We start from the raw sequence: 20,831 nt of genomic DNA on the forward strand, positions 1-20,831 counted from the left end.
AAAACAGAGGACCAATAAAAACTGTATTTAACTTTAAACTTTTCCTTGCCTCTCTTGCCTCTCTTGGCACTCTTTTATCAGTGCCAAGAATCCAATTTCTGATCATAAGGAGCCTAGAGCAATTTCCCCCGCATCTGGTGGCATATTTTTATGTAAGAAATATAAGATACAATTAGAAGTGACTTGAACACTGAGAAACACTTCTTATCTCACATAACAGAAGCTCTAGAAGTAGGGCGATTATTCCAAGATTGGATAATTCAATGCATCAGCAATGTCATATGGACTCAAATTCTTTCATTTTTAACCTTTGTCTTCCTCAGTGAATCAGCTGCTCTCTTTATGGTTATAAGGTGGCTACAACAGCTCCAGGCTTTATGTTCCCATGCAAAAAAGTCCTTGTTTCCCCTTTTAACATCAAGAAAACCCCTCCCAGAATCTCTCATTGACTATCTGACTCTAGAAGCAATTGTGAATTCACATTTTTGTTTGTTTGTTGATAACAATATAGCAAAACCTCAGTTTTCTTATATTTGAAAGAGAGATAAAATAATATAGCTCCCTCTTTGGGTTACTGAAAGGGAAATGTGGGTTAACATAAATAAAGTTCTAAGAGTAGTATTGGCAGGTAATACACAATCTCTATGTTAGCTACTATTATTTTTATGATGATCCGCAATGTAATATATTTAATTTAACTCATGGAAACATGAGAGGTAAGAAAATATAATTAAAAGAATAAACTCCTCATTGGGGTGCCTGGGTGGCTCAGTGGGTTAAAGCCTCTGCCTTCGGCTGGGGTCATGATCCCAGGGTCATGGGATGGAGTCCCGCATCGTGCTGTCTGCTCAGCAGGAGCTTGCTTCCTCCTCTCTCTCTCTCTGCCTTCCCCTTTGTCTACTTGTGATCTCTGTCTGTCAAATAAATAAAATAAGAAATCTTAAAAAAAAAAAACTCCTCATCAATAAAAGGTTTAGTTGCATGGTATAGTGTTATTCCCATTGATATGATTTGGATGTGATATCCAAGACAGAGAGTTAGAATTAACTTGAGGACTACTGTCTTATTTAATATACACCTATAATCTGTATCTATTATCTATATATACATCTGTATCAATGTTTTTAAGGTTGTTGTCCACATAACTAAAAATCAGAGGCTGCTCTCAAACCAGTAAAATTGACTTCATGAAAACATCCTGGCTTGACTATTTTAGAACTAGGCAATATACATGTCTGCAGAGTGTATATATAGTGCATTTAAGGATAATTAAACTGATATCTATTTTGTTGAATTTTATTGTTAAGTTCCTCAGTGAACGTTTAGAAAAAAAGGGAAATGGGGAAATGGTCTCAATCTATTCAGATCATAAAAATCCCATTTGCCGTATTCTTCCATTAGATATAAAATATACTAGTGCTAAAAAATACATTTAATGGTGCCATTACAATCCAGTTCCTTACATACAGTTCTTTAAAATTTTTCAATTGCAATTATAAAATTCCATTTCATTTCTGTTCTCTAAGGTTTAATCTCATCATTCAGACTACCATATCTTGCTCAAATGAAACTCTCCAGAATGCAGTAAAATAAGGTCCAAAGAATAAAGTTATATTGTCACTGAATCATGGAGATAAAATTTCCTGAAACCAACATTTTGTAACTTGGCATCCTTGGATAGGCGGTGAATCCCCTGAAATAGAACATAAAATTAAAAATTTCCCCAGAAATCCTTTCTCTCATATCACTTTCCCCCTTTTTAGTATGTGTGCTGTCTAAGTGAGCGCACACTTTCCCCCTTTCTGTAGGATATTACTCATCAGTGTAAAATGGAATATTCTTTCCATTTTAACAATGTTAAACAACGGAGAACCCACAATGACTCTAATGCTCTCCAAACATTGCCCAAATTCTGTCATTTACTTTATAGTAAAATGTACTTACCACCTCTACTTCTGATTTGGTCTTGAATGTATTCCACTGAAATAGCCCTTTGAAAGTCACCAGTGACATCCTCATCATTAAATCTAAATGTCTATTCTCAGTCTTCATCTTTCTTGATCTGTCAGCAGCATTTGCCAGTTGAACTCTATACCCGTCCTCAAGACAATTTCCTCATTTGACATCTAAGACATTACAATCTTTTTTTTATGCTTTTCTCTCCCTGGATGTGTGATTATAACTCTGTCTCTGTCTCTGTCATCTCTCCTTGCCATAATCAGTTGCTGGTTCATTACTCTGACTGATCTCTTTGTATTCTAAATGTTCACGTGCTCCTGGGTCCACTTTCTTGGTGATATCATTCAGTATCATGATTTTGGATACCTTCTCTCCTCTACTGAACTCCTATGTTTCTACCCTCAATTAAGACTTCTCTTCTGTAGGTCATATTGGGGTGTACAAAGTCTACATCTCTACATAGATGTCTAATAGGCAATTCAAGTTTGATATGTCTAAAACTCTTGTACTTATATGAAACCCCTAAAAAACACTGTTTCTCTCCATGCCTCCCCGTTTCAACAAATGGCATTTCCCTTATGCCAGTTTTTCATGCCCAAAACCTTGAAGTTATCCTGTACCCCTCTCTTTCTCTCACATCCAAGAGCCAAACTATAAGCCTATCTGATTAACTGTATCTTTTAAATACATTCAGAAAATGACCACATCTCTCTCTCTCTCTCTTTCTCTCTCTCTCTCTCACACACACACAAACACACACACACACTATCATCCTGATAGAAATCACCATCATCTTTCCCCTTGCTTATTTCATTTGGCTCTTACTGATCTCCCAGTTTCCAACCTGGCATTCTTTCAATCCTCAACACAGAGAATGAAGTTACATAAGTCAAATCACTTCATTTTTTGTTTTAACCTTCCAGTGACTTCCTATCTCCTTCAGAATAAAAGCATAATTTTAGAGTCCTTAACCTTTAAATAATATCATATATTGATATAATCCTATTCTTTTAAGATATCAGAAGGAGAAAAACCCTTGAAAAACTAAAAAAAGTTTTTAAAATTAAAGAAAACATAAGTCTAAAATTTAATTTAGATTGATGAAAAATCAGTTGCAATTTATACCATATTTTTAGATATAGCACCTTTTCAATCAGATATTAAAGGCTATCTCTGTCCCCTCAGAGTAATTTTCATGTAATTAAAATGAGAAGGACAACATTTTAGAAATATCTATTATGTCTATTTGCTTGCATTTTTATTTTTTAATCTTTTAGTTCCCAAATAATTTCTATTTCTCAGGATATTAAAAAAATGGAAGATTTATAGACTTCAGTTTTTCCTAATTCTATCTACTAAAGTTACTAGAAATTTATATACTTTTGATTTTCAGGTACTGGGATGCCTAATTGAATCCAGCTGGAAACTGATATGAATACTACCTTGACAATTCCAGATTTTTACTGATACACCACAAGTTATAATAAATGGATGTATTACTCTTACTTTAGTCACAGCTACTTAACATCTACTTGACACTTATTGTTTGCCTAAAAAATTTACAGAGCTATCTTCTTCATGACACTTTCCAGTATAAGATGGGCCAACAACGATATCTTCTGTTCCTGAACATCTATAACATAGGGCGTATATTGCAATTTGAATAACATAGATGTACACTATTTCAATCTATTCCTAGTTTTGCCCTATATTAAACTTTATTTAGATTATAAACTTCTCAAGGACAGTTTCTTTCTTGGTAACCCCATAGTGTTTTGTACCATAAGTATTCAATAACTTTTCTTTTAAATTGAATACACATGCATACTATGACAAAATATAGTTTCTATTTCTGAGCACCCCAAAAAATTGTAGCCAAGAGGCATTTACATTTATAAAATTGACATATTTTGTGTCAAAGGCACAAATCAGGATAAATCGGTCTTCTTAGTTTTTTGGGGAATGATTGTAAAATTTTTCTCTTGTTTTTAATTATTTTTAGCGAGCTCTATTTCCAAGATTGGCTCAGATCCTCTAAAACTTGTACACGATGCTGTGGAAGAAACCACGGACTGGGTCTATGGCTTCTTTTCTTTGTTGTCTGACATCATCTCGTCTGAGGGTGATGAAGAAGATGATGATGATGGGGATGAGGACACTGATAAAGGTACAAAGAGCATAGAGACTCACCTAACTTCTCAGAACAATATTAGATAGGCATTATAGTGATTTGCTTAAGTTTAAACACAAATGAGCGCTTGGGTCAGGCTAAACCAAAATGAATACGATTCTGAGGTCTAACAGCATTATTGACAGGCTGCCAAACTCAGTAAATAGGCCCCTATTTGGCTTTCATTTTACAGCTCATCTGTCATTATGGCAAAGATATCAGAATTAAATACTACCATTTGGGTAGCATTATAGTAGAAAGGGTCTTTCTATAAAGGGTCAAACTCACAATAGAACCTCACATCTATATGCTTCTTTGGGGAAAAAATAGCTAAAAAATATTTATCTATTAGTAGCTATTTCTCATGTTTATCCTTAGGAAGACTGAAATAATAGCAACAATTGATAGGCATATGTTCTATACATGTAAGTCATATTCATGATCAAATAGAAAGCAATTCTACTAAAATCATAATCAAAAGTGAACTTATTGAACCAAATGGAGGTGTAGAATGGAGGCACATTATAAACATCGCAATAATTATTCAACTAACCTATGTACTCTCTCATATATATTAATAAACAAAAGGAAATAAACCCCAACAATACGTAAACTACTATTGAATGGATAGAAAAAAACAAAGAACAAAGCTTTTTGATTCTATCTTTTACATGACATTTTTGAGGGTCAGCCTTAATCATCAGAAATCATGTATTCAGTCATGACTACCAGAAAAGCTGTTATTGTAGCCCTTTCTCTGACTTTGTCTGAATTTGTATTTGTTTGGCCCCAGTGAGAGGTCGAGATGAACAATAGAGAACTGAAATGAACATGATATACGAACTATAATGTATAATTTGGATTGCTGCCATGATTTTATTGAACTCATAAAAGCGAAACTATCTCACATAAATGTACATAAACAAAGTTTATACTTAAAAACTGGAATTTGGGAGGCACAGTAATATAAGAACTACTAATGTCAAAACTAATAGATGGCTTTTTTAATGAACAAAAGAAAATGGGAAAAGAGAGAGGCAGTATTATTCAATGCAAAAAGTTTTTCTAATTTACTGTTTTTGTCTTGGTTTAGGAGAAATAGAGGAGCCTCCCTTGAAACAAAAAGGTTGGTCGTTTTCACCTTTAAAAAATGTGGTAATGTTGATCTTCAGCATGATTCAAATATATTTTACATGACTTGTAGCCTTAATTTATTTTTAATGTACAGTTTCTGTTTAATGACTAAATTGAGATTTATAGTTAGGTAGAGAAATACTTGATTCTTTCCGATGAGACTGACCGCACTATTTTTCAGTTGATTATTTAATTGATGCCCTCTTCTGTAGATGTGCAAATTCATTTACACACAGAGTCATGTGACTTGGAATTGCAGGAATGAAGAGTGAATTCTGTAGCCTCAGAAATGGCCCAGAAGATGATAATGCCCATGATTTTTATTCTCACTGTGGCCAGATTTATTGATTTTAAATTTTTATTCTTTTCCTCCTTATTTTATTTTCACTATTAATATTCTTCATCTTTAGGTGATAAGTAGGGGACAGGGTGTGTGAAACAGTATGGAAAAGAATAATCTTGGAGTCAAAGACTTATGCAGTCAGTATGTATCATGTACCATCCCAAAGGAATAAAAGTTACCTGGGTGTACTTGGATGTGGAAGAGACAGATTTCTTGTAGAAATATATTTGCTAGGATCTTCCATAACTGGCTTGGATGATCACAAATCCAAAAGATGGAAGCTATATGACTAGAAAAAAGGCATATAGCTATGGGGCAAGAGCCTCACAGGGGCAATTATTTTTATAAGAAAGAGTAAGAATTGTCTAGAAGGGACAATAAGGAGAAGGGATACCATTCCTGAGTATAGTTGCTGTCAGAGAGATACAGCCAGCACACAGCCAGACTTGATAAAGTTGTGATGTTTCAGTTACTGCTGCACATGTTCAGCAGTGGGCTTTTGGGAGTGTTTACTCCAGGGGAGAATTTGCTGGCTTCTGTTGCTATCTGCTTAGACCTACTGTAGATGCAAACAGTGGGATCCAAATTGGGAGTTTCAGCCTTGTCTGAGCAGATGATGATTATCTCATTATCTGGGGCAAAATCCACTTAGTGTGTGTTAATTTGGAAAATTTGAATTTGTAACTTGTCCAACAAATGAGAGCTAAACTAGTGAAACCCAAATGTGGGAAAGCCAGAAATGAAAGTATTTAGGAAGTTATCAAGAGGAGAAGACAGGTTTCTTGATCACAAATCCAGGATGAAAACTCAAGCCGTAGTTCAGCCATCAAATCCAGGTTTAGGATAAACTTCTTGAGGTTAGAAATAGTTTTTTTAACAGAAGACCTCCAGTGGATAGTGCCTAGAACATAGTAAAATTTTAAGCTAATGAATTACTAGTCATTATCAGGAAACAACAGTTTATGTGTAATGTATTCCAATTGGAAATGGAAGAGAGAAAAGCAAATTTTTTTTCCTTATAAGGTGAATTCTATAGGAATATAATAAGATCATATTCTCCATAAATCACTAACTAGAATTCAGTAAAGAATCTGTTCTTTCCTTTTGATTTGAATTTCCCTATGGGATTACTTCAAAATTTTTTCATGTAATGATTAACATAAATTGCAGATCCACACAAAGCTGATTATTATTCTCTAAATTATTGCCTTGTTTTATAAAATCAACAGAAAAACTATTAAATAGTTGTTAGGGATACTTTTGAAAAAGATGTCAGTAATGTTCATTAATTAAAACAATCTAAATGATATATGTATTTAAAACTGTGTACACTGGGGCGCCTGGGTGGCTCAGTGGGTTAAATAAGGCCTCTGCCTTCGGCTTAGGTCATGATCCCAGAGTCCTAGGATCGAGCCCTGCACTGGGCTCTCTGCTCAGCGGGGAGACTGCTCCCCCCACCACTCTCTGCCACCTCTCTGCCTACTTGTGATCTCTGTCTGTCAAATAAATAAATAAATAATCTTTAAAATAAAATGAAATAAAACCATGTACACTAATGTCTTGAAGGATAACTAAAAGAATTGACTTAAGATCATCCAAATATATTTTGGATATAATAGAAAATGAACAACTAAGGAAACATCTTCTATATCCTATCTTGGGTATAGAAGTTATGCAATAATGAACATTGGTTGAAGTGGAGTGAGGAAATATATTTCATTATAATTACTATTTTTTTACTTATAAGCTTTTCCTTTGTAGTGTCATAGAGGCAATGAGAATTTTAAAGCAGTATGTAATATTTTGCAGAACATTTCTAATTATGTTCTATGTTTAAAATTGTATTTTAAGTATTTTTATTAGAGAAGAGATGCTATGAGCTTATCCCTATTTTATGATAGATATTCAAATTTTAAAATTGTGCTTTAAGAAGTATACATTTTTTGGTACTCTAAAATGACAGTGTCCTAAACCATTTCATTTTCATCTGTTTAAATGACTTTCTATTGATCTCCTCATGAAATACTTTTCCCTCCCATTCAGGTATATTCAATGATATTTAGCCATTTTATACAACCTAAATTATCAGTCTGTAGTATTGTTTATTTAACTTTCCTGTGTCTTTATGAAGCATTTTATTTAAATGCACTTAAAATGTTAGTTTTATTTGTCCAGTTGCTATTTTCATCGAAATAAAAACTCAACCACCGAGTTATTTATGGGTGGAGTTTGCAGTTCTAAGCTGATGTAGAATGATGGTCTAGTCAAATAATCTCATAGTTGCAGGATTGAGTATTAAACAGATTATTAATATGGATGAAATTTGAGTCTGCAATTCTGTGACTTATGTTGTTATATATAAATACAGCTTTAGGGTGTGAGATGTAGTACATAGTGTCTTTATACATCTTTATTTTTAAGCTTGTCAAATTTTTAAAATAATCTATTCTATTACCAAACACTACATGATGAGCATCCAAGGCACTGAATCATTACAAAACATTATATTTTATTATATAATTATTCAAAACTTATAATTATGGAAATCAGCTTCCACTGTAAATCTTAGTGGTGTTGCGTATGGTAGGTGCACTTTGATTATTTGGTGTCTACTGTTGTGTAGCTTCTTCACAGGAGGGTGTGCATCACGGATGCTAATGCTCCACTTTCCGAAGGGTACACAAGTGCAGGTAACTATAAAGAAATGAAATTATATTTGTATGTTTTCCTCAAATAGTTTTGCCTGAAAACACATCTAAGTTCATAATAGTACTTATACTTTACAACATAAAGAAATGACCTTCACCCATCCTAAAATTGCTGGAATGCTCACCCAAAAGACCAATAGGCCTTTCTACCCAGGCCTGCATACATCTGCTAAAGAAGAATCATGGTGCTGATACACGAGAGCTCTTTTTCTTGATGGGAGGGTCTGACACCAAAGATAAGGTGGAGTAGAGGAGACTCGAGCAAGGATCAGTTTCATTTAATGACTTTGCCTTTTATTTAGCTGCATAATGTGAAAGATCACATTCCTCTTGAGAAAGAGTCCCATGAGAGCAAAGCAAAAAGAATATAGATAAGAGGGGCGCCTGGGTGGCTCAGTGGGTTAAAGCCTCTGCCTTTGACTCGGGTCATGATCTGAGGGTCCTGGGATCGAGCCCCGCGTGGGGCTCTCTGCTCTGCAGGGAGCCTGCTTCCTCCTCTCTCTCTGCCTGCCTCTCTGCCCACTTGTGATCTCTGTCTGTCAAATAAATAAATAAAAATCTTAAAAAAAAAGAATATAGATAAGAAATACTAAAAGCTAAAAATGCCTTTTAAAAATTTAAATGTAAGTAATTCTTTTCATTTATTCTCAGTACTTGCTTTTAGGAAGTGCCATTGGCTTGAAAGAGCCCTTTGAAACAACCAAAGCAGTGTAGGTTAGTGACGCTGATTCTTTTAAATATAACTGGGATATTTTCTGAGACAGCCAAACTTTTAAAGATGCATTGACTAAACCCATAGATGCCACCTTTATGTAATACCTTCCAGATTTATTCTGTATCATTCAAAAGGAATTTAAAGCATACTTCATGTAATTATATTATAGAACATTTAATCTAATTGTAGCCAAACCTTATCGTATTTCATCTAATGTAAGATGTTTAATATTTTGTATCTCCTATTGACAAAAATGTGATATGCTATTTGCAGAACCAATTTACTCTCTTTATAGACATATATTAAAGTACATATGTATATATGCATAATGCATTATGCACCATTTATTTATATGTATTTTTACCTCCTATTAATAAAAAATATAAAACTATATGCTAGCTATTGGTTTTATATGCATGTATATATATGTAAATGTATATATTGAATACATATCCTCTTTTGCTTGATAATTATACAATTTTAAGATAGCTTACAAAATTATTAAAATTATTTATTTTATATTTGAAAGTTACTTATTTAGTTCCAAAAGTAAAACATTGGAATTTTGATATTCCCCTCATACATACACTGCTGAAATGTCAAACTCTTTATCATATCTTAGTTTCACAAAGAGTTTAAAATTCTACCTATTTATTACATGACATCAGTACAAATAAAATCATTTACAATAGAATATTGGTTTGTCTTGTTTTTATAACTTATTTTCTAAAATAAATTTATTATATTAAATCTACCTCACTTTAATCTTTTCATCTACTTTTAATAACATATCTTCCAGGTGTGTTGCAAAACTTACTCTTTTTTTTTTTAAAGATTATTTATTTATTTATTTGACAGAGATCACAAGTAGATAGAGAGGCAGGCAGAGAGAGAGAGAGGAAAGCAGGTTCCCTGCTGAGCAGAGAGCCCTATGCGGGACTCGATCCCAGGACCCTGAGATCATGACCTGAGCCGAAGGCAGCGGCTTAACCCACTGAGCCACCCAGGTGCCCCAGCAAAACTTATTCTTTCTTAATAATTATCTAAAGATGCAGACTGAAATTTTTTGAATTACAAAACAAAATTACATTTTTTGAGAGAGGCAAATTTGATTTGAGTAAGAGGTTTGAAAACAAAGGCTGGTTTGCCCATTAGCTAACATGACAAACATTTTTTATAAATAAAGTGAGTAGCATCCAAGGTCTAGATGAAATATACCTAAAGCAAGACATACATACAAAGGTACATAAGACAGTATCATTTTTATCCAAAATCATTACCATTTGCAATATTTTGATTTTTCTTCATCCTTTCTGAGTATACTGGTTGGTTACGCAAGGTACTTCTGAGTGCAAGTAGTAAAAATATCTAGCAGTAGTTTGGTGGGTCTGATAAAATCATTTTATGTCCTGGAAATTCAGAAAATTAATGACTCTCAGAATAGAGTAACAAACTTTTGTGTGTTTTTCAAATTTTTATTTCCAATGTAACTGAAGAAGTCATTAGTCACTCAGCTCAGAGATCATTGAGAATAAATTCCTTATTGATTCCCTATGTCATTTTACCATTGCTTAGAAGATTAAAAAAAAAAAACATTATCATAATAAAATTGTCATCTCTGTGTATGTGTGGGTGCATGTGTGTGTAGCTCTATATACATGTACATGCATAAGCATATGTACGCATGTGCGCATACATGTTCATAAGTCTTCTCAACATTTGTATCTTTAAAAGTAAACAAGGTTATATTTGTCATCTTATCTAATTCCATCTGTAAATCATATTCACAAATACATGAACTAGTTAAAGTTGTATGTATCCCATGAAGAGAGCAATGACTTTCCAATAAAATTTAAATTTTGTTTTTCAGGTTTAATAATACTTTCATGAAAAATTGTAAAATATTAACTTTCATATTCTTATAATCATAGGATATGAAAGAAATCCTAAATTTCAAAATATATACTTTTTTTCTAGAGAAGTGGATAGTATGGTCAAGAAAAAAATCCCAATCATAAAAATATATCGTTCTTGAATGAAATTTTATGAGGGAAATGGAATGAAAATATGAATTCAAAAAGAAAAAAGAAAAGATATACAATTTCCAGATGTTAAAAAAGCTTGTTTGTTATTTTAAATCCATAATGAAGAATCTCAAAATATTCTGGTATCATCCATAATGGATGGACCATCATCAGGTCCATCAACCCAATTTCTTAACCAGATGAAACAATTTTATTTTTAAAAGTCAAAATTTATAATAATCTATTAATTGTACTTTTTAAATTTATGATAAAAAATTTAGAAGTTATATTCAAAATACAGAAGGAAATACAGTTTCTGAAAATTTTCTAAGGTAATGTCAAAGGAAAAATAATTAAAGTTTTTATAATGAAAATGAAAATTTTGTGCTCTTGGTGACCTAAGGATTCCAAGTGAGAACAGAGCATGAAGGCCCAAGCTTCCACCATAGTCAACAATGTATGTCCTTAAATAATCACTATTTCAGAGCACTGACATGTTTTATCCCTTCAGTAAATTTGTTTTTCAATAAACCTTTTTCAAGTGTTTTCTACATTCTAAGCAATATGCTATGCAGAGGAGAACATGTAAGTCTTTGTGTACAGCATTCCTAAAAGTTCTCGATGAATGTTTGTTAAATAAGATAATAAATAGGGGCACCTCGGTGGCTCAGTTGGTTAAGCATCTGCCTTCTGCTCAGGTCATGACCCCAGATTCCTGCGATGGAGCCCCAGCTCGGGCTCCCTGCTCAACGGGGAGTCTGCTTCTTTTTCTCCCTCAACCCCTCTCCCACATTCATGTTTGCGTGTGCTCTCTCTCTCTCACTCTCAAGTAAATAAATAAAATCTTAAAAAGATATGATAAAAAATAAGTGACTGTAATGGAGTTTTTTGTGATATGCCTAATAAAGTTAATTATTCCTTACTAATAGCGGAATCAATGTAAGATTGCAAATGAGTCAAAGACCATCTTATTTAGTATAATGTCCTGAAAAAACCTTACTGAAGAGTTTAATGAATAGATGAGTAATTCAGATAATAAATTAGATAAAATAACTTGGGCATTGCATATTCGATAATGATGAGGTGATCTTACACAGTCAAACTTAAAGAGGATGAAAATATGAATAACGACAACTATATTGAAAATGAATAAACTATCTTGGGCAAAAATAGAAATATAATAAAAATACATAAATTTAATTCTCTTAATAATTCATAAATACACCCAAGTAGAAGCTAATCGCAGACTTCCCAACATAGATACAGAGAAGGAGAGATAAAGTGAGGGAGGCAGTGATGGAGGGAGAGAAGGAGGGAGAGAAAGAGAGAAAATCCAGTATTCTTAAAGCACAGTTAGACATATAGCTCCATGCATAACAGGTGTCGCTATTTTTCTATTTCTTTTTCAAACATGAAGTATTGGTTTATCACACACCTAGTATGATTTTGCTTTCATATTTCTATATTGATACTTAATGTGATGTTAACTTTTCAGACTGGGTAAATTCTCTGTAAGAGAGTACAATTCTTTAGTGGATATAGAGCTTTTTAAATTTTTTGTGCTAACATTTCCAAGTGCAACCTAATGAATATACTTATCTTCTTTTTACAGTTTACTCTCAGTTAAACCTTGGTCTCTAGTAACTCTGTTTATAAGAATAATCATTACAGCAGTTATGTCCCTTGTAATATGTAATTTTAGAAGACAATAATGGTCCCCTAACAAGACGTTTATAATGCCATTTTCAGACATCTAGATTTAAAGTTCAGAAAGAATAGTTTTAGTCATTTGGATCTATGCACACTTAGTTTTTTGGGAAGGAAGAACTGTTTTTCAATTTCAGGAGAATAGTGGCCTTACGTGTTAAATCATGGCTTGCCTTATAGAAAAGAACTAGATGCATCACTACATTACGTTTATTTCCTTGCTTCCTAATTACATGCTCTTTGAAACAAGGATCTGTCCTCAAGTTTGAACAGTACCCAAGTATGAAGGCTGATATTCTGTGAGATTGTACTTGATGCATGTCAACGGCAGATGAGGCTCTTCTCTACTTAGAGCAAAACAAATTACATTCTCCTTATAGTCGTGTTTTTAAATTTCCTTAAAGCTCCTTGGCTTGAAAAGAACCTAGTAAATTTAAACTCAGGTCTTTCATTGTGTATTTTTCTCACTTGATTGAAACCCACAATAGCTCTTTGCAGTCAGGGTGAATAAGGAACAGCCAAGAAATTTGCACATCATAAATATTCAAGACTTTAGGATTAGGCCATTGAGAAGGTTGTATCACGTCATCAGGAGTAAGATAGATGGACAAGTTTCTGTGCCAGAGATTTCATTGCATCCATCTTTGCTGGCAGCTTCAGTGGCTTACACCAGGCTGAACATTAAGTGTCTGAAAAATACGGTGAGTGAAAAAAGGAGATGAAATGGAAAGGTGACTCAACTTGTTAAAATTCATAGGCTCAGAATATTGGTTACTAGGTAGGCCCTAGTAACCTCGTTAAATAAATACATTCATCTTTGGACCTCTTCACTTAGGAAGTGTGGACCCAAACTCAACTCCACAGCTGTAGTGCTGCATTTTCCCTTGGGCTATACAAGAAACCGCTGCTTTATCTTTTGCCTCTTTTTCTGATTATCAATCAGACCCACAATGGCCAGCGGACAAAGCCCAAGAAGAACAGGTGGCAGGCTTGGAAGTAGACTCCCAATAAAGAATTCTGAAGTGGCTGAGGTGAAGGAAGATCTGGTCAGTGATCCAGAGAATCACTTCTTCCTGGGGTTGCAGCTGTAGTGAACTCTGGATCCACTGGGTTAGGCAACTTTTGAATCTTTTTTTTTTCAAGAGTTTTAAAAGTTTATTTGAGAGACAGACAGCATGAGCAGGAGGAGAGACAGAGAGAGAAGCGGACTCCCCACTGAGCGGGGACCCCAGTGTGGGGCTCAGTCCCAGGACCCCCAGATCATGACCCAAGCCAAAGTCAGACACTTAACAATGGAGCCACCCAAGCACCCCAGTGCCTTTTGTGTCTTATGCTACTAGAAAGAGCTCATCTCTATCAAGACAAGCAAACTAGAACCAGGATGATAGGGGGTAAATAATAGTAGGTATAACAATGGGTAAAACCAGAGCCTGAAAGAACATCCCAAAGAAAGCATTGAAATTATTCCTGCGCTGGCAAGAAACACCTAAAATGGTTGGGCCTGAGTTGAGTTGTCTAAGCACTTCTTATTCACCTTGACCTTGGCGCCAAAATCTGATCTCAGGGTTGCTTCAGTCTTATCTGTAAATCAGATTAGATAAGTAATGGAGAAGTGTATGAGTGAGAAGCTGTTATTCCAGACTCCATTCTCTCCAGTTATGTAGGTTTCCTTTCTTAAAGTCATAAAAAATGCGGTGTTGGTTGAGTACAGATGGCTTAAAGTATTACATAGTCCAGATTATGTATTTTCATTTAGAATGGTTTGTTGAAAAATAAAACAAAATTAAAAAAAAAAAAAAGGCAAAACAGAAAACTCCCCAGTATTTGTCAACTCTGCATTAGATTTAAATGATGGGAGTCCAAAATTGATTTCAATCTGACTTAATGGAAAGGATACTTCAACAGTTCAAGTGACTGAAAGATGCAAGAGTAAAACTGGCTTCAGGGATGGCTGGATACAGGGGTTTTCGCTGTTGCTGTTGTTGTTTAAGATTTTATTTATTTATTTGACAAAGAGAGAGAGAGATCACAGGTAGGCAGAGCACGGGCAGAGAGAGGGGGAAGCAGGCTCCTGGCTGAGCAGAAAGCCCTATGCCAGAGGGGGAAGCAGGCTCCCCGCTGAGCAGAAAGCCCTATGCCGGGCTCGATCCCATGACCCTGAGATCATGACCTGAGCTGAAGGCAGAGGCTTAACCCACTGAGCCACCCTGGAGCCCCGTGGATACAAGTTTTTTAATAATATGATTTGTACATCTTCTCTCTTTGCTCCTGATCCTGCTTTCCTTCATCTGCTTAATTCTCAGGCAGACTTTCCTCTCCTATTGGCAATTATGATGGCCAGAAGCGTCAGGCCCAAGGTATTTTACTTCAGCAACTCAGGAGAGGAGGCTGTGCTTTTCCTCAACGATTTCAGCAAAATCAATGTAGTTGACTCATTGATTTGTGTCGAGTAACACACCCTTCTTAGAACCAATCAGCTGGCCGGAGACCTGCAGCAAGTTCTTTGTCAAGATCTAGGGAACAGACCCACCCTTGGGAGTAAAGAGTGGGGTTGGCATCCCCCAAACTCTTGATACTGAGATGAGAAAAGGATTGGTTCCTGAAACTAGAGGAGATATGTAGTTACAATAACGAATTCTAGCAGGTGAGCCACAGATGTCTTTTTAATTTGGAACCCCAGATCCCTTCCCACTTCAGATTTACCCAGCCAGAATCTCCAGAGGTCAATCCTTAAGCAGTTGGATTTTCAAAACCTCCTCCGTGTGTTTCTAACTCTCAACCTGGGTGAGAACCACTGCAACCCAAATGATTAATTCTATAAATGAGTGATTTTATGCATTGTGACACCAGGAAGAAAGAGAGCCAAAGATAAGTGGATAATTGCACTTATTATTTATACATAGTGACTGCTCTTCTATATAAATTTACCATTAAAAAATACCAAACCATGAATAATAAAATGCAAACTAGATTAATATCGCTGTCACATTGCCCTAGACTATTGGAATAACTATTGACAATTGATGCTCATCAGCTGAACACATCAACATTTTAAATGTAGTTGAGACAGACTCGAAGAAATATGATGAGAAGATATTTGCATTGGTTCCTCTTCTGCGGTTAACCTGGTATGGTTAATTCACTTAACCCCAGTGGCTATCAGTTCTCACATCCATAAAGGAAAGAGGCTGGATTTTACTGATGTCCAGGTTCTTTCTAGCTATAATATTTTGATTAAATTGTGATGTCATATATTTAATACTTTTACCAAGAATTTTGTCTGGACTACAACTTGCAACTCAAAGTATGCTCCAAGCAAGCAGCATCAGCATCATCTGGGAGTGATTTAGGAATGCAGAACCGGGCTTCATCCAGACCAAATGAATCAAAACCTGCATTTTAGGAAGATCCCCAGGCAACTCATTTACACATTAAAATTTGAGAAATGTTGGTCTAGACAGTGTTTTCTACTTCTGACTGTGGTTCTGAAATCAACTGAGAGCTTATTTAAATTGGATACCCCTAAAAGTTTCCTCACCACAAGAGACTAATTGATTAAGTTTGCGCTGTAGCTCAGGAATACATTTTAATATCTCCCAAGATAGTTCTGATGTACAGCCACATTGATTTTGTCTAGTATATCATCAAATATGAAACACACATTCAAACACAGCCCAAAACATCATCCAAATCCATAAAGTCCACCATTGATTATCTTATAAAAGCTATTGTTTGTTATCATATCATTTCCACCTCATCCTGGCTTACGAACACAGGGGAAAAAGTATCTCATTTTATAAATGGAGAAAATACAATTCAAAGAAGAAAAATGGATTAATCTAAGATTGCTAAGTTAGTGACAAAAATGAGGTTGGACAGGTATCATCATATTTATTTTGAAATTTTTTTGTAGAGGTCAAGACTATCTGGTGTTGCTACTGCTATTTTTCTTGATGAAGTTGAGCTTATTATACAAAACTCTACCAAGTAATCAAATCTAACAAAATTAAGGTCCAAACATCTTTATGTTTATGGGATTCAACATCCCTGAGGGACACTCTTCTTGATTATTTGTCTATCACTATATCTGAAGTGTATGCCAACTTAATCACAAACACTAGGTAGCTTTGAGGGAAAGAAACTATTCTTCTTTATGGTCTTCACTGATGGTCAGTAGTGTGCTTTCCTCAAAATTTTATAACTAGAACAGAAAAATTATCAGAAAAATCATAGAAAATACAAATACCTACACATCATTTAGAATGTTTCTCTAAAATATTGAGAATTTAATACAATATTTTCCCATAACAATCCTTACTTAGCCACTAAATAGATAACTAAATAGCCACTAAATAGATAACTAGACTTGCTTGGTTATTCATCATAATTAGACTTTTGTGTCCTAATCACAACTGACAAAATCTTACAAATCAAGATTCTATGTTCAAATGAAAGATTTGAATATCAATATTAAAATAAGAAAAATTGTAAAAAGGCATTTCATATTGTCTACTGCTTTGATATATATATAGAAAATACAATGATAAAAAGCATTCACTGAAATCCACAAAACTCATAATAATTTAATAAACTTGGTTGTTTAAAAGAATCAGGATGGTTGCCTTGGTGACAGAGATTATCTTTTTAACTTATTGAGTCTGTCATTTTAAAATCTTGAATTGATAAGATTTTAAATTTGTTAACAATGTCTTATGTTAATCGAGAAAAATTGTATGCTTTAAACTGGCCATGTTAATCCTAAGGGAAATTATAAATTAATTATTCAACAATAAGCTTTGTTATAAGTAGATAAAAACTATTTATCATAAGTAAACTACATGCAACATACAAAGTTACTCAGAAAGACTTCACTACAAAATAAGGTCATTCTTAGGAATCATTTAGCACAATCTATTTTACTATGTCCTATTGATTGCTGCTGTTAGTGACCCTCCCATTTTTAAGTGCCATGGCCTGTCCTCCCAAATTGTATTTGAAAGTTGATCTCGGAGTCTTGAGGAAATCTGTTGATCTATGATTACCACTGGAACTGTAGGAGACATAGAGTTAAGACGATTAGATATTGATAAAATTAAACAGTCTAAAGATGAAGATGGAGAATCAAGCCAATGAAATGAATCTTCATTTCTAATTTGGAGAAGTTTTAAAGATTTTTTTCCATTCAATAATTATATATTCTTATGGGAATACACTATGAGAACCAAAGAATTCTTCCTTACACCCAAAAGTTCCATTTTAAGCTACCAAAAGGATCACTAAAATCTATATTTATCTTCTCAGGTGTCCAGCATAAATATGTATAACAGATGCCAAAATTTCATTATTTCTGCATATAAAATACCATAAGTATATACTCAAATGCCATCAGACAAAGAAGAATGAAGATGATCATTGAAATACCATAAGCCTCAATAGGGAATATTAGAGAGCCTCAATAGTATCTAACATGTAGAACCAAGGGGATAGAAATTTTGGACCCCTTCCTTTAAGCTATGTTAAGTTGCATGTACTATTTTCATATCTTGCTCCCAATTTTTTCTAATGAAATAGACATGATATTTAACTGTCAACATTTTATTACAAGTATAATATATTCAATACTTTTTATATAAACATCTATGAGTAAGTTTTGAAATAAGGCAAAGTGTTAAAAAACTATTTTAGTATTAAAAATTAGTCTTAGTGCTAGTATTGAGTACTGTTATTTAAAAAAATAACAATACGGGGAACCTGGGTGGCTCAGTGGGTTAAAGCCTCTGCTTTCGGCTCAGGTCATGATCGCAGAGTCCTGGGATCAAGCCCCGCATTGGGCTCTCTGCTCAGCAGGGAGCCTGCTTCCCCCCCCCCCCCGCCTGCCTCTCTGCCTACTTGTGATCTCTGTCTGTCAAATAAATCAAATCTTTAAAAAAAAATAACAATACTCAATACCCTTACTTCAATTATTATATAGCTTTTTAGTGTTTCAGAAAGACGTTATAAAAAAAATCTAATTTTTGTACAAGTGTTTTGTACAAGTGTTGCAGCTTCAGAATAACTTTCACAAACTATTTTATTTCCACAAATAGTAAAATTCTGCAACTTTACCCAGGATTTCTAATAACAGGTAAAAATGATTAGAAATGCAACATTTTACTTTCTCAAAATTTTCAACTATACTTATTTTACTACTTAAATCGAGAGTAGGTTCATAAAGAACAGGTGAGATATGATCCATCATCACGTTCTATATTATGAAAGAGCTTGTAAGTCATAATCCTACCTAAATATTTATTTTTAAAATTTATTATATATTTATCAAATGGTTAGTATATGATAGTCATCATTGCTGTACACTCAAAATTTAATGTGGAACAAAAAAGACATAACTCATGACCTCATCAAATTTAGAATTTAGTGAGAGAGACAAGTAATAATAATAATAATAACCAATGTTTACAAGATGCTACTTGACAATCAGGTGCTATTCTAAATTCTTTACATTTTAACTTATTTTAATCCTTCTGTAAATCTATGTGGGAGATATTATTAAGAACCTCATTTTGAAGAAATGAAGGTTGTATAGCTAGTAAGTGAAGGAATCAGATTTCAGTTGGGTAGATGGATTCCAGCATCGATTATTTTAAATACTAAGCTGTATTTTAATACATGTCAGAGATAACTATATTTTGTATAGTTCTGTTAACAAATTATCTATGTCTAATTCTCCTAACAAAATGCATATTTTAATTTTATTAGAATAGCATAGATTTATGACATCTCTCATATAATTGTTATAATAATCATTTAATGATCATTGCAATGCAGAAATAATGAAAAATCTACATATTGCTAATTTTCACTTATTTTCAGCAACATAATAAATTATTATATCTACACTTCTTGTTTCCCAGCACTTCACATGTCTTCAGAGACATTGGCCTCTAACCTCATTGCTTATTTGGTTTTGGACTTTAGAAAAACAGCCTAGCGAGGAGGGTATACTTCTTTGTTATCTTCGCTGAATTACAAAGCATAAAATCCAAAGTTGAAATTCTCTGAGTTCCTTAAATGAAAGAAATATTTAAAGGCATTTAAAGCCTAGTGTGATCAAGTTTTCTAATGACTTCAAACGGTTTTAGTTTTAGAGTGGTAGATGAATAAAAGTAAGAATCTAAAAAGGGTGACATTAATTTTTTTTCCACGTCTCATGTTCATTCGTACTTCCCTGTAGCAGTAGAGGAAAATCAGGAGTAGTGAAAAAGTTTGGAATATGCTTGCCACATACTGTGGAAATAACTTGCCCATTCTGTAAATCTTTTAGTGCCCTTACCCAACACAGTAAACATCAGTGGAGTAATGCTTGACTCTTCTTAGGCAAGGTAACCAATTAACTCAGTAGAAAAAGGAATTTCCTTTTGCCTCCTGACACATTGTCAGGAAAGAGTTGTCACTCTTTCTCCATGATATTTTTCCCATCTCCAATTCTCGAAATTCAAATATAAACTTGTATCCTTAAGGGCCTGTGGGCGTTCTCACACCAGGATCAAGATGCTTTGACCTCTGTGCCTAAAGATAGTCACAAAACTATCTTTAAGGTTTACCAGTTACCAAAATGGCTTGTGATTTCAACTGGCATCTGGTGCTGAGACTTACTATGTCTTCAGACGCATTGGACGCTAATCTAATTGCAATGCACATACATTTGGAGGTAAACAGTGCCTGCTTTGACTTTCTTTGTCCCTTGTATCCAGGACTTGTGTAGGTTTAAGTGAACTGTTCTTAAAGAGTGTCATGTTCTTAAATGCAATTTTATGCAAGTATACATTTTTGTCCTATTACAGAAAGATGGAATTATTTACCAGTCTATGGAAAATATTAAACATGCGAGTTTAAATATAATATAGGAAATTTTATTTTTCTTGGAACTTTGTTGAAAACCATAGAGCAATAAAGCTCTAGTGACTTGAATCTTTTAGTGACTTGAATCTTTTAAAATTTAATTTTACATTCTTATACAAATGGTTCTTAGCTGGAAAGAGCAGTTGAGAGGAACAAATCAAACATCATCTGC

General features: G+C 34.0%; 1 protein-coding gene across 1 annotated transcript in view; it reads left to right on the top strand.

The window, feature by feature from the left end:
- TRDN (triadin) overlaps positions 1 to 20,831 on the top strand; it is a 384,176-nt gene that overhangs the window by 65,928 nt on the left and 297,417 nt on the right. Inside the window, exons 3-4 of the mRNA XM_046006499.1 lie at positions 3,962 to 4,126; positions 5,223 to 5,255. Coding sequence (XP_045862455.1) covers positions 3,962 to 4,126; positions 5,223 to 5,255 — 198 coding nt within the window. The remainder of the gene's footprint in view (positions 1 to 3,961; positions 4,127 to 5,222; positions 5,256 to 20,831) is intronic.

Source organism: Meles meles, chromosome 5 (genome assembly GCF_922984935.1).
Source record: "Meles meles chromosome 5, mMelMel3.1 paternal haplotype, whole genome shotgun sequence".
In the NCBI taxonomy this organism is placed as follows: Eukaryota; Metazoa; Chordata; class Mammalia; order Carnivora; family Mustelidae; genus Meles; species Meles meles.